Source organism: Stenella coeruleoalba (assembly GCF_951394435.1).
Source record: "Stenella coeruleoalba genome assembly, chromosome: 6".
NCBI lineage: Eukaryota > Metazoa > Chordata > Mammalia > Artiodactyla > Delphinidae > Stenella > Stenella coeruleoalba.
Window position 1 is genome coordinate 4,158,726 of NC_137151.1, and position 13,826 is coordinate 4,172,551.

Here is a 13,826-nt window from a genome sequence, read left to right on the forward strand (position 1 = left end):
TGAAACATCCCTGAATAGTTACAAATTCTTAGAAAAGGGTTCTCCCTTCCCAGAGCCCAAGCAGAAACTGAACTTCCCCGTGGAGCCAGTGCATGGATTGTTTAGTCTACCTCTCCAATGTGAGTATCACCCTCTGGAGGAATCAGACTGATGAGGGGTCCCACTCCAACTCCCAGCCTTACAAGGGCCAAAGGCCTCAATTTCTGTCCCCAGATAGGTTGCTAAAACCCACAAATAATAAATGCCCCTAGGACAGGCACATCAACTCAATGGCCCAATGCTCTGGTTTTTGTCGTTTTCATATTCAGCAGCAGAAATCTCTTACTTTCTTGCAAGTTCAGTTAAACGTTTTTGAAATGTTTTATTTAACTTCCCAGGGGTTTTTAGCAACGGGGTTTTAAGAGTATCTGTTCCACCATATCACCTAAACCCACAATTGTAATACTACAAATAACTATTCCTTTCAATTAGGACGACAATTTGCTATTTTTGACCACCAACTCCTATTCCCCCAAATTGTGCTTCACCCCCTCCATCACAGCCCATGTTGGACTAGCAGACTTCAGTGAAGTGGGGAACACGACTCAGGCCTACATTCATCAGTAGACTCCCCTCCTGGCCCCGGGTGCTGGCATGGAAGGAACAAGATGAGAGCCAGAGCCAGGTGAAGAGACTCACAGCCAAGGGAGGGGCTGAGCACCACAGAACCACAATGGTCAGAAAGGGACCCACACGGAGAGGACACTGAGGAAGCGGAGCTGAGCACAGGAAGCAGAGAAACTAGACGCCAATCCCCACCCTTGACGCCACCAGATCAGCCTTTGACCAAAGCCAGACCAAGCTCCTGATTTTTCAATTCCGTGAGCCAATACATTTTCTTCCCTATCTAAGCCACTTGAGCTGGGTTTGTCCATCGAAAGCATTCTTAGTGACACAGAAATTCACCACGTGTTCAAAGTTCAATAATGGAAACAAAATTTTACTTGCTTACCTGGATAACCAATTCCTTTGGCATTTGCATAGGGAACCCCAGAAGAACCCGGGCTATAAACAGGATTCATGATTTCAAGAACTAAAAAGGGAAAAAAAGTGATTTAGCCAAGCACTTTTGTTCTCAGGTTTTTCTCCATCATCAGTCTCAAAAGAACAAGAGTCCTTTCTCTAGTATATAATAAAACGAGGCATTTCATGCTGCTGCCAACCAACAGAGAAAAGAAAAGGAACGCCAAAGTCCTAATGGGTGCCCACCAGGACACCACAGGCTTTCCTTTATAACTCTCTTCGGTCCATCAGAAGCTAAGGGAAAAAAGTGTTCTCTGTGTCCCTGCTTAAAACTGTGAAAAAATATCTATAAATAATCTAAATGTCCTTATAACAGAGAACAGTCTTAACCAGATCTATCCAGAGCATGAAATAGCATGCAGCTGCTTTTTAAAGTGTTTAAAAATACAGATTGATATCATGGTAATTGGGGAAAAAAACAGTACAATACTACAATGCAGTATGCTCCCAAATTTGCACCTACACATATGGGCATGTGCACCTCTAGCACAAACAGAAAAAAAGTCTGGGAGGAAATTAAAATATGAACAGTGATTGCCTCTAGATGGGATGGTTTAGTGTTCGCTTTGCACTTTTGTCTATTTCTGAAATAACTTAGGTTAAATATATGTCTATTTCCTAAAAAAAGACAAATTAGCAAGCCCAGCAACTCTATTAACCCATTCTATAATTCCCAACCTTTTTTTTTTTTTTTTGCGGTACGCGGGCCTCTCACTGTGTGGCCTCTCCTGTTGTGGAGCACAGGCTCCGGACGTGCAGGCTCAGCGGCCATGGCTCACGGGCCCAGCCGCTCCACGGCATGTGGGATCTTCCCGGACCGGGGCGGGGCATGAACCTGTGTCCCCTGTGTCGGCAGGCAGACTCTCAACCACTGAGCCACCAGGGAAGCCCAATTCCCAACCTTTTTTGCCTGAAAAGTTCAAGAACTTGCACAGCTACAACCATGGTTTTATCCCATCCTCTGAATTTTTTATCACCCAGTGTATTCTTAAAGTGTGAGCTAAATTAAGACTATTCAGTATTCCCTGACTTACGTGGCAGTAAGGACAATGGGGATCTTAAATTTAAAAATAAAACAGCAATGGGGGGGGAACAGGTATACGGGAACTCTGCACTTTCTGCTCAGTTTTGCTGTGAACCTAAAACTGCTCTTTAAAAAAAAGTCTATTTAAAAAGAAAAACAGGCAGTTCCCTGGTGGCATAGTGGTTAGGATTCTGGACTTTCACTGCCGTGGCCGGGGTTCAATCCCTGTTTGGGGAACTGAGATCCTGCAAGTTGTGTGGCATGGCCAAAAAAAAAAGAAAAGAAACAAAAGAAAAACATAAAATGTACATGTATTTGCTTTAGTGTCTGCCTTCCCCACCACATCCTCAGCTAGAATGTAGATAGGGAACTGGAACTTAGCCCTATTTGCAGTAACTTCAGCCCCAATAACAATGTCTTACACACAAAAAGGTGCAACTACCTGCTGACTTTCTAAAAAACACATGCACCTCAAAACACTCTAGGTATCAAATTCCATTACAAAGGCAAAATGCAAAAACAAACCACTTCATATTTTCAGCTCACCTGACTCAGAATATTTACAACCAAGCAGTTCAGTAGAAACTATACCTGGTCAAGTCCTTAGCCTTTGTAACAAGTTCTAAAGTCGAAATAAATTGGAGATATCAGTGATTGATATTGATACTCATTACCTAAGTAATTATCTTATTTCTTTAACTTCCAAACCAAAGGCAGAGATACTTTTTGAAGCCATGACATCCAGAACCACAGCTAAGAGAGAAGTCTAGATCAGTGCTGTGCAACAGTACCTTCTACAAGGATGAAGATGTTCTCTATCTGTGCTGTCCAATATACCATCCGTTAGCTACAAGTAAACACTGAGCACCTGAAAAATGTGGTTAGAACAGGATCCAATTTCTTAGTTTATTTAACTTCAATCTAAATCTAAATAGTCACGTGTGGCTAGAGGCTACCACCCTGGACAATGCAGATCTACAGAACAGACTACAAACAAACAAGGATAGGAAGGCATAGGAAGTAGACATGAGAATCAATTGTATTTTACACCACAGTTTAAGAATAAACAAATTGGTGGGCTTCCCTGGTGGCGCAGTGGTTGAGAGTCCGCCTGCCGATGCAGGGGACACGGGTTCGTGCCCCGGTCCGGGAAGATCCCACATGCCGTGGAGAGGCTGGGCCCGTGAGCCATGGCCGCTGAGCCTGCGCGTCCAGAGCCTCTGCTCCACAACGGGAGAGGCCACAAAAGTGAGAGGCCCGCGTACCGCAAAAAAAAAAAAAAAAAAAAAAAGAATAAACAAATTGGTAACTGCCAATCCCCATTTTCCTGCACTTTTAACCCATTTTTGGTGGACCTACAACATAAGGATGTGGAGGTCTTCACATATTTCATCTACTTCTCTGGTTCGACTCTCATCTCTGGAGAAGTGAATACTTCCCGAAACTCTATTTCTCTATTCTGTGCCAGGATCTAATTTCATTTTCTTAATTGAATTCAAGATAAGTAAAGCACTACGCAAAGGCCACAGGGGAGAAAAAGTCGCAGTCCCTGCTCTGAGTTTACAATCTAGAAAAGTATTGTCCAACAGAACTTTCTGTGAAGATGGAAATGTATGTCTGATCTGTCCACACAGAGTAGTCACTAATGGCTACTGAACACCTGAAATATGGCTAGCACGACCAAGGAACTACATGTTTAACTTTAATTTTAAATGAACAGTCACATGTAGGTGATGGCTACTGTACTGGACAACACAGGCCTGTAAGACAGAAGACATAAATAATGGTGATTCAGGCCAAAGGGTGTTAAGTGCCATAAAGGAATACAGTGTTCTGAGGGTTGAGTGAGGAGAGCAAAAATTCAAGGAGGAAGAAAGGAACGGTCAGGAATAACTTGGATTACGGAGGTACTGTTTCCAATAAGCTCTAAACAGGTAGGATCTTGAAATGCCACAGAAATTAGAAAATGCAAGATGCACTCTTTAGGGACACTACAACTGGGCTTGTTGGAGATTAGGCTACATGTAGGGAATCAGCAAAGATGATTATGGAGACATAGGTGAGACTGAAACCATGTGGAGACCCTTAAATGTGGGGCTGAGCAGGAGATGTCACCTGGTAGGCCATGAAGCTGATGAACAGCATAGCGTAGCAGTTAAACACAGGAATTACCATTTGACCTGGCAAATCCACTCCTAGGTATATACCCAAGACAAGTGAAAACATACATCCATACAAAAACCTGTACATGAAAGTTTATAACAGCATTATTCATGACAGCCAGGAACTGCAGACAACTCCAATGAAGCACTGAATACCACAAGGCTCTCCTTTCATGACCTGACTTACATCTAAAACAGCAATACAATCCTACTCCACATTTTCCACTAAAAAATGTATAAAATTGCATTTGAATTCTAAATACCATAAGTTCCAAACTAACCAGAAGTTACGTTTCCTGAAAGCACTTATACTTCCCAAGAGGCTAATAATAACTATTTCCTAAAGTGATTAAGAAGTCATAATTTAAAATTATAGGTTAAAAATATAACAGGATTAACAAAAGAAAATGTTTGTACAACTTCTATGAACAACTGTCATACAGCTTTTTAAATTACTTGTTCATATGATGAGAGATTCCCCAAAGACTGTGAGCCTCAAGGGCAGGGAAAATATCTTATTCAGCCCCGTCCCTCTGCATCTCACTAGTGCTTGGTCCAGAGATAGCTCATAAACATTTCCTGAATGTTCTTTAATAAAAGAACTGTCCAATGGAAAATACAGGACTCTTCGTAGCAATAAATATGAAGTTGAGACATTTATTTAAAATCTAATTCAGAATTGTTGAAACATACCTGTTATTGATTAGTGGATATGAACGCTGAACCCACTGACCAATCTTAATATCACTAACAGTCAAACTACTTACTATCTGCATCCTCATATGATGGAATTACTCTGCATCATCTGAGGTGTACTGCGACTAAAACACTAAAATCTGAATCCAATGCAGCCTATACATCTACCTCCCAGGTTACAAAAAAGGGCAGGAGTTAGAGGAATATGCAGAACACCATGAAGCAAGCAGACAAAGCCAAAAGGAGGGCATTCTAGAGGACAAGGGGGTCCAGTTTCTTCACTAAGTCAATGGTCTGGGAAAAGGTGGAAGGTGGAGAGAAGGATAGTCCTAGATTAAGACAGACTTAATAAAGGCTATAAAACACTTTTGTTTGGATCCTTGTTTTAAGACAGAAAAAACTGTAGAAAGGTTATTTTAAGGATTTGAGGATACAAATGAATATGGGCTAGGTATCAAATGGCATTAAACAAACATTAATTTTGTTACATGTGATAACAGTATTTTGGTTATGTAAAGATGCATCAATTTTTAGAAGTACATATTAAACTATGTAAGGATAAAAATGACATGAAGTCGTAATTTACAGTATTTCTACATAAAAGGGATTGAGATATTGGGTATATGGCTGTACGCTGTATTTTTATACTTTTTAAATAATGAAAAATTAAGGAAAAAACCCACCATCACCACTCTGCCTGGATTCTAGTGCCACTGGCCACCCAAAAACCACCGATTTCCCAGTCTGATTCGGTGTGGGCGGAAGATCACGATGCCAAGGCTAGATCCTAAGGGTATCACTTTTTTTTCTTAAGTTTCTCATTTGTAATGACTCAAATGTCAGAATCCCTATGGGTGGTTTGACACCTGCAGCAAAATAAGTTAAGCCTCAGATTTACCTTTAAAAAAGAAGATGACAGCAAAAATTTCTCAATTTGAAAATCCAATAATAATCAGAGGGAAAGACCCATATAAGACCCATCACTGTACTACTTTCTCTAGTCTCAAAATACACCATGACCTAAACAAAGTTCCCACACGAAATAGTAATTCTAAAACTTGAAAGGCCTTGTCTTAGTATTTCATATCAAGAAAACTAATGTCGAGGGGCTTAAATTCTCTCTCAGCAACATACAAGATAAATCCCTTTAATACAATCTAAACTGGAAATTCTCGGTAACATCTGATAACATCAAGAATATATAATAAGATAAAATTCTAAACTCCCCCAAACTCTACCTTCACTATCAAGGTTTGCAATCTATTGCAAAATTCACATTTTTCTGCACAGAACAACTGGAGAGACTTCAGTGATACAGACATAAAGTGGAACACAGACACAAGAAAAGTAACCATTAACTCTAGTACACTGGTGTACTGTTGCTTTAAAATTGCTCTGAACTGATCCAGGAAAAGAAGCTGTTTACATAAAACAAGTCTGGTAGACAAAAATTTGCCTGTAAACTACAGAACCTAAAAAAAACTTAAAATATTCTTTAATTGCACTTGTTTTCTTTTTTAATACTTCTAATCCTCTACCTCTGTGGCATTACCCTACACCTTTTCCCCATGTTTGAAAATTCAAATAATTTTGACATCACAATTCTGTCTAACCTTAAAATAGAAATGAACTGAAAAGCAGTTGTAGAGCAGAATACTAACTAAAAATCCTAACAAGTATATCAGGGCCTGATAGGAGGGCAGAGGCAGTAATAGCAACAGCAGCAGATGGTGCTTCCTCCTTCCTCCTGGGTTGCAGGCACTTGCCTTACACACAGCCCAATCTTTCCACTATTCCCAAGGGCTGGAGACAGGAAGAGGGGACGCTACCTGCTCGGCCTGTCCAGTGACTGCAGCACAGAACCTAGAGGAAGCCTACAGTCTCCAACTCTTAAAGCCTGCATTTAGTCACAAGCGCGACTAAATAAAAGTAACTATGTGAACACTCGTACTAAAGCAAGCCCGATTTATAAAGCTTAAAAGAGACAAAAAAAAAACTTCGCAGTGTGCAGCACAGTACCTTCAACAGTAGAAAAATTAGCCTTTAATTGTTCAATTCTTGGCTGTCAAAGCAAAAATAACCCACTACTTATTTACCAAAGTTCTAAAATGTGTGCCTACTATTACTGTCAAGTTTTTCATAGACTATTTGAAAAAATCATCTGATATTACACAAGGATGATTTGAGAACTTGAGAGGAAACTAGACAAAGCTTTTCATTTAAAAAATTGTTTTGCTTGGCAAAACACTACAAAATACTTTTACGTATGACTTTAATGAAGCATTAACTCATACAACCCATTAGACACATGCTTATATACACTATAAAAGACGACGACCCCGTTTGGGGGTACGTTGTAAAGGCGCATTTCTCTCTCAAAGTTAACCCAGAATGGGCCACGACACGTCCTTTCTGAAGAAAACACTGAACCCGTTCAAGCTAAGCTTTTGCCGGTCAAATGGAATAATGTTTACTCTGTGAGTAGACAAAGTTGAATAGTTTACACACTGGAAATGATGAAAATCCTAAGAACCTTAAACCTAAGTTACAGAAACACCACCCCACTGCTTCCCCATTTCTTGTTCATTTTCCTGATCTGATCACCAGGACCTTAAAAAGACCCAGAGAACATTCTTGTGCAACGAATGCCCCTCTCACCGGCCCCCAGGCAGCGTCCCCGCCGCCCACGCCGCACCTGCCCTAGCGCCCGGTCGCCCAGCTCCGCCTCCCTCGGGCCTCACCAGTCCGCCCGGCCCAGCGCGGGACAAAGCACCGCCGCGGGCCCGACCTTGGCGCCGCCCAAGTCGGCCGCACAAAGCGCCGCACTTCCGGCAGCGCAAGCCTCCGCCGAGCCCCTCGAGTGCCCCGCCCGCACTTACCGCGCCGCGGCGGCGGCCTGGGCCTCGATGACCAGCGCTCGCCGGCCCGGGGCGGGCTCGGGGGTCGGGCTCGGCGAGGGGCGCGCGCCGCGGAGGCCTGCTCCGATGCGGGGCTGAGCCGCGAGGCCCTGCTTGCCGCCGCCGCCTCCCCGGCCCGCGTTCCCGCTCGCCCCGCTCGGTCCGGTCCGCCTCTTCGCAGCCCGCGCTCCCCGCCAACGCTGCGCAGCTGCCGAGCTCCAACCTCACTTCCGCCTAGAGCCCGCCGCGGCTGGGGCGCGCCGGCACGTGACCTCACGGCACCTTCCGGTCTCGGAGCTGGCGTGCGCGCTCCCGCTGGCGTCCGAGAAGCTCCCGGATGCGGAGGCAGCGGGGAGCTTCGCGACGCGGACATCCTCGGGCCGAGTCCTTGGGCTCTCGGAGTTTGGAGCTTGGAGGGATGAGTGCCTGAGAGGTCATCAGCGCCCGGGGCGTAGCTGTTGACTTTTTCGAACAAACACTCATGTTTTTCCTCACGCTATCTTTGCGCTCTTCGTGCAGTGTGGAAAGAACACAGTGGAACATAATTATAGGGTTTTATTAACTTCTTAGAAAATGTATTTTTTTTAAATTTTCAAACAGCGCCGCACTACAGGCACCCTCGTGTAAATGCTGCCGCGGCGAAGGGGCTGCGCCTCTCCAGACTGTCAGGCTCCGCGCCCCTGGCCGGGGTGGTCGGGTGGCCTCCGGCGGGGTGGTCGGAGGAGCGGGAACGCCCCGCTGCCGGCCGGGCATCCTGGGGCTCGGCGCTGGCACCGCCCGGGCTCGCGGAGCCGCCACGCTGGCCGCCAGCGCGCTGCGGCGCTCTTTGCGTTCGCTGTTTTCGATGCTCTGCATTCATTAAGTCACTTAATACTCATAATAAGCCGTTTTACAAATGAGGAAATTAAGGCACGAAGGTTGACAACGTTCTTCGAGAGCACACAACTCCTAGGAAGCCGACCCGGGATTGAAACCCCAACGTCTGGCTTCAGAGCACTTGCTCAGAAAGAGGGAGTTTTGGCTTTGCGCTTTCCCAGAGCTGCACTTGCTGTCTCTGCAACATTACTTGGACCCACAGGTTCCCTGCGTGAGCTGAGAGCCGATGGGTCTGCCTTGGAGAAAGGTGAAGGAATCCTGTGGCCTGTACTCAGCAGGAAGAGTCCAGGCAGTCTACCTTGCCCTGACCAAGCTGAGAACATCTGCTACGGTTCCTAAAGACTTTTTACTTGGCATCTCTAAGATTTCAGTGCAGGTTAAAATAGTTGCAAAGGACTTGATTTTTGGCACGCTGTAAGTGATGATGGTTTTAAATAAAACGGGATGTTATTCTTTAAAACATACCCACCATGGTGATTCGATTCCCACTATTTTCCATTTTAAAAATACATGAATTAGTTCTGGGCTTCCCTGGTGGCGCAGTGGTTAAGAATCCTCTTGCCAATGCAGGGACACGGGTTCGAGCCCTGGTCCGGGAAGATCCCACATGCTGCGGAGAAGCTAAGCCCATGAGCCAAAACTACTGAAGCCCGAGCGCCTGGAGCCCATGCTGTGCCGCAGGAGAAGCCACCGCAATGAGAAGTCCGCGCACCGCAACGAAGAGTAGCCCCCGCTCACCGCAACTAGAGAAAGCCCACCGGCAGCAACGAAAACCCAATGCAGCCAAAAATAAATAAAATTAATTAATTAATTTTTTAAAATACATGAATAAGTTCTGTAACAGTGTGAAATTCCATTCCTGCTTTTTCTCCTTAAACTCCTGCTTCCATAGCACTGCCCCTGGAGAATTTAACCTAATATATTGTCTGTTGAGCGTCATTATTTTTTTTAAGTCTCTTGTATCTGTCAGGATAGCTAGGAAATGCTGCAGTAACAAGCCCCAAATCTCAGTGTCTTCACACAATAGAGGTTTATTTCTCACTTAATCAACAGATCCAAAGCAAGTGGTATCATCTAAAAAACTACACAAACAGGAGAATCCAGCAGCAAGTGATAATTGAAGTGAGAAAAAAAAAGATAGCTGTCATGTATCTAAATAACTAATTAGACGATAAAATAGAAGAAAAGATCCATTTTATGCAAGGTTACTTACAGGAAAAATAAACCAATATATAAATATAACAATATAATACCTAGCAATAAACTTTCGTAAGAGTTGTGCAAGATCTATATGAATAAAATTTAAAATAACCACCAAATGGCACAAAAGAACACTTAAATTCATGGAGAAAAACATATTCTTGGATAATTCTTCTAAATTTATTAATTTAATACAATTCCTATCAAACACCAATAATTATTTTTAAGTAGATAAAGTAATTCTAATTTACACATGAGGAAAAAATCAACAAGAAAAATCGAAAGCAAGAATATCTGGGAAAATCCCTGGCGGCCCAGTGGTTAGGACCTTGCGCTTTTACTGCCAAAGGCCTGGGTTCAATCCCTGGTTGGGGAACTAAGATCCTGCAAGCCGTCCTGCGTGACCAAAACAACAACAACAACAAAAAACAAAAAAAACTGCCAGGAAAACTTTGAAAATAAGGAGTAATAGTGAGGGGGCTACTAAACCTATCAGACAAGAAAACATATTTAAAATTCTCAATCAACAGTGTGTCACAGATGCATAAATAGACCAATGGAATATAACAGAAAATTCAGAAATACAAATTATTTTAGGAAGATGGTATCTGGTAAAGGTAACATCTCAAGTCACTGGGCAGAAAGATGGACTGTTTAATAAATGGTATTGGGACAGAAATATAGCCATCTGAAAAAATGTAAAATTGAATCTATACCTTACACCATACCAGAATAAAATCCAAATGCAAAAAGATATAAATGTACAACCATGGAATCATAAAGAACAAGAAGAAAACATGGAAAATTATTTTTAAACCATGGAGTAAAGAAAGCCTTTTTAAACTGCCTCTCAAAATTCAGACACCATGTCTATGAAAAACTTTGGTTTGACAAAAATCACCATGAGCATAGTAAAAAGACAAATGATTAACGAGGAAGAAATAGTCCCAACACATATCATAGTCAAAGGGCTAATCTCCTTAATAGTCAAAGAGCTTCCAGAAGTCAGTAAGAGAAAGTCCTAAAACTCAGTAGAAATTGAGAGTTCACAGAAAAAGAAATGTGGCTCATAAACCTATGAAAAAAAAATTTCAGCCTCACTCATAAAAAGAAAAATGCAAGTTAAAACTCTTTGAGGTAGCATCTTTTCACCTATTTGATTGGCAAGCATCAAAAAAAAGTGACTATTGTTGAGGCTGTAGGGAAGCAGACACATTGCTGGAATGGAGAGGGGACCATTTGATGATGTGTATCAAGAACAAATATACAGAAAACTTTTCATCCAACAATTCCACTTCTGGGAGTTGCTCTACAAAGAAATTCTCTGAAGTGTAAAATGAAATAGGTTCAAGTTTATTCATTGCAGTTTTGCTAAGAGTAGGAAAATACCCTAAGCAACCCTAGTGTTTGTCCTAAAGGACTGACTGAGTAATATACTCCATAACTCAAGAAAGAAATGAGCAACCTTTCTATATACTGAAAAGGAAATATCTTCAAGGTAGACTGTTAAATGAACAAAGCAAAGAGTAGAACTACTGTAATGGGCTGAACTGTGTCCCTTACTCTCAATTCATGTGCAGAAGCCCTAAACCCCAGTGCCTCAGAATGGAATTGTATTTGCAGATAGAACCTTTAAAGAGGTAATTAAGTTAAAATGAGGTCAGTAGGGCGGGCCCTAATCCAGTCTGACTGCTGTCTTTATAAGAAGAGGAGATTAGGATACAGACAAGATAGATCTATGGACAACCATGTGAGTAGATGACCAAGCCAAGCAAGCCAAGGAGAGAGGCCTCAGGAGAAAGCAATCTTGTCAGCACCTTCATCTCGGACTTCCAGCCTCCAGAACTGTGAGAACATCAATTTCTGTTGTGTAAATTGTCTTGTCTGTGGTATTTGTTATGGCAGACTTAGCCAAATGATTCAACTGTGCTAAAGAAGATTATGTAAAAAAAGGGGAAATGAAAATATATATTTGTATTTACTTTCATACAAACACAAATAATTGTAAAAATGCAAGAAAGTATTGGGTGGGCCAAAAGGTTCATTCAGTTTTTTCTGTAAGATGGCTCTAGTAGCACTTAGTTGTCTGTAACTTTATTCGAAACAATTTAGTTAGATTGTACGTGACAGCTGTCATATCAGCATGCATTTAAAAAAAGACATCAAAATTGGTGAATTTTTGTGTAGCCATTTTAATATTGAAGATGGAAGAAAAAAGCAACAATTTCAGCATATTATGCTTTATTATTTCAAGAAAGGTTAAAAACGCAACTGAAACGCACAAAAAGCTTTGTGCAGTGTACGGAGAAGGTGCTGTGACTGATCAAACATGTCAAAAGTGGTTTGTGAAGTTTCGTGCTGGAGATTTCTCGCTGAACTATACTCCATGGTTGGGTAGACCAGTTGAAGTTGATAGCGATCAAATCGAAACAACAATTGTGAACAATCAACATTGTACCACATGGGAGAGAGCCGACATACTCAAAATATCCAAATCAAGCGTTGAAAATCATTTGCACCAGCTTGGTTATGTTCATCACTTTGATGTTTGGGTTCCACACAAGTTAAGCAAAAAACACCTTCTTGACCATATTTCCGCATGTGATTCTCTACTGAAACGTCGTGAAAACGTTCCGTTTTTAAAACAAATTGTGATGGGTGATGTAAAGTGGCTACTGTATAACAATGTGGAACGGAAGAGATCATGGGGCAAGCGAAATGAAGCACCACCAACCACACCAAAGGCTGATCTTCATTCCAAGAAGGTGATGTTGTGTATATGGTGGGATTGGAAGGGAGTCTTCTATTATGAGCTCCTTCTGGAAAACCAAACAATTAATTCCAACAAGTACTGCTCCCAATTAGATCAACTGAAAGCAGCACTCAACAAAAAGTGTCCAGAGTAGTCAACAGAAAACGCATAATCTTCCATCAGGATAATGCAAGACCATATGTTTGTTTGATGACCAGGCAAAAACTGTTACAGCTTGGCTGGGAAGTTCTGATTCATCCGCTGTATTCACCAGACATTGAGCCTTCGGATTTCCATTTATTTCGGTCTTTAAAAAATTCTCTTAATGGAAAAAATTTCAATTCCCGGGAAGAATGTAAATGGCACCTGGAACAGTTCTTTGCTCAAAAAGATAAAAAAGTTTTGGGAAGATAGAATTGTGAAATTGCCTGGAAATTGGCAGAAGGTAGTGGAACAAAAGGGTGAATACGTTGTTCAATAAAGTTCTTGATGAAAATGAAAAATGTGTCTTTTATTTTTACTTAAAAAACTGAAGGCACTTTTTACCCCACCAAATAGCAGCAGTGCTTACCTGTGGTGAGACTAGGGACTGAGTGGACCCTGAGCAAATCTGGGATACAGGTGAGAATGATCATTTTCAAGGTTTGTTTTTCTTTTGCACTGCATGAATATATTACATGTTCTAAAATTAAATTAAAAATAAATAAAAATCTTATATTTTGATGAGAGTATAAAATGGTATAATCATTTTGGAAAAATGTATGGTCATTTCTTTAAAAAAAATAAGCATACACCTATCCTATCACCCAGCAAATTGAAGGTATCTGCCAAAGAGAAATGAAAGCATACCTTAATGCAAAGAATTGTACAGGAATTTTCATAACAGTTTTTTTTAACATCTTTATTGGAGTATAACTGCTTTACAGCGTTTGTGTTAGTTTCTGCTGTATGACTAAGTGAATCAGCTATATGCATACGTATATCCCCATATCCCCTCCCTCTTGTGTCTCCCTCCCACCCTCCCTATCCCACCCCTCTAGGTGGTCACAAAGCACCAAGCTGATGTCCCTGTGCCATGCAGCTGCTTCCCACTAGCCAGCTATTTTACATTTGATAGTGTATATATGTCAATGCTACTCTCTTACTTCGTCCCTGCT

The 13,826-nt window shown here is 41.9% G+C and overlaps 1 protein-coding gene across 1 annotated transcript in view; it reads right to left on the reverse strand.

Annotated features, from left to right (window-relative positions):
• Nucleotides 1–8,073, reverse strand: part of FAM168B (family with sequence similarity 168 member B) — a 37,954-nt gene extending 29,881 nt beyond the window's left edge. Inside the window, exons 1-2 of the mRNA XM_079923767.1 lie at nt 7,824–8,073; nt 992–1,072 (exon numbers count right to left, since the gene is read on the reverse strand). Of these exons, the coding sequence (XP_079779893.1) occupies nt 992–1,061 (70 nt within the window). The 5' untranslated portion in view covers nt 1,062–1,072; nt 7,824–8,073. The remainder of the gene's footprint in view (nt 1–991; nt 1,073–7,823) is intronic.
• Nucleotides 8,074–13,826: the final 5,753 nt, after the last annotated feature.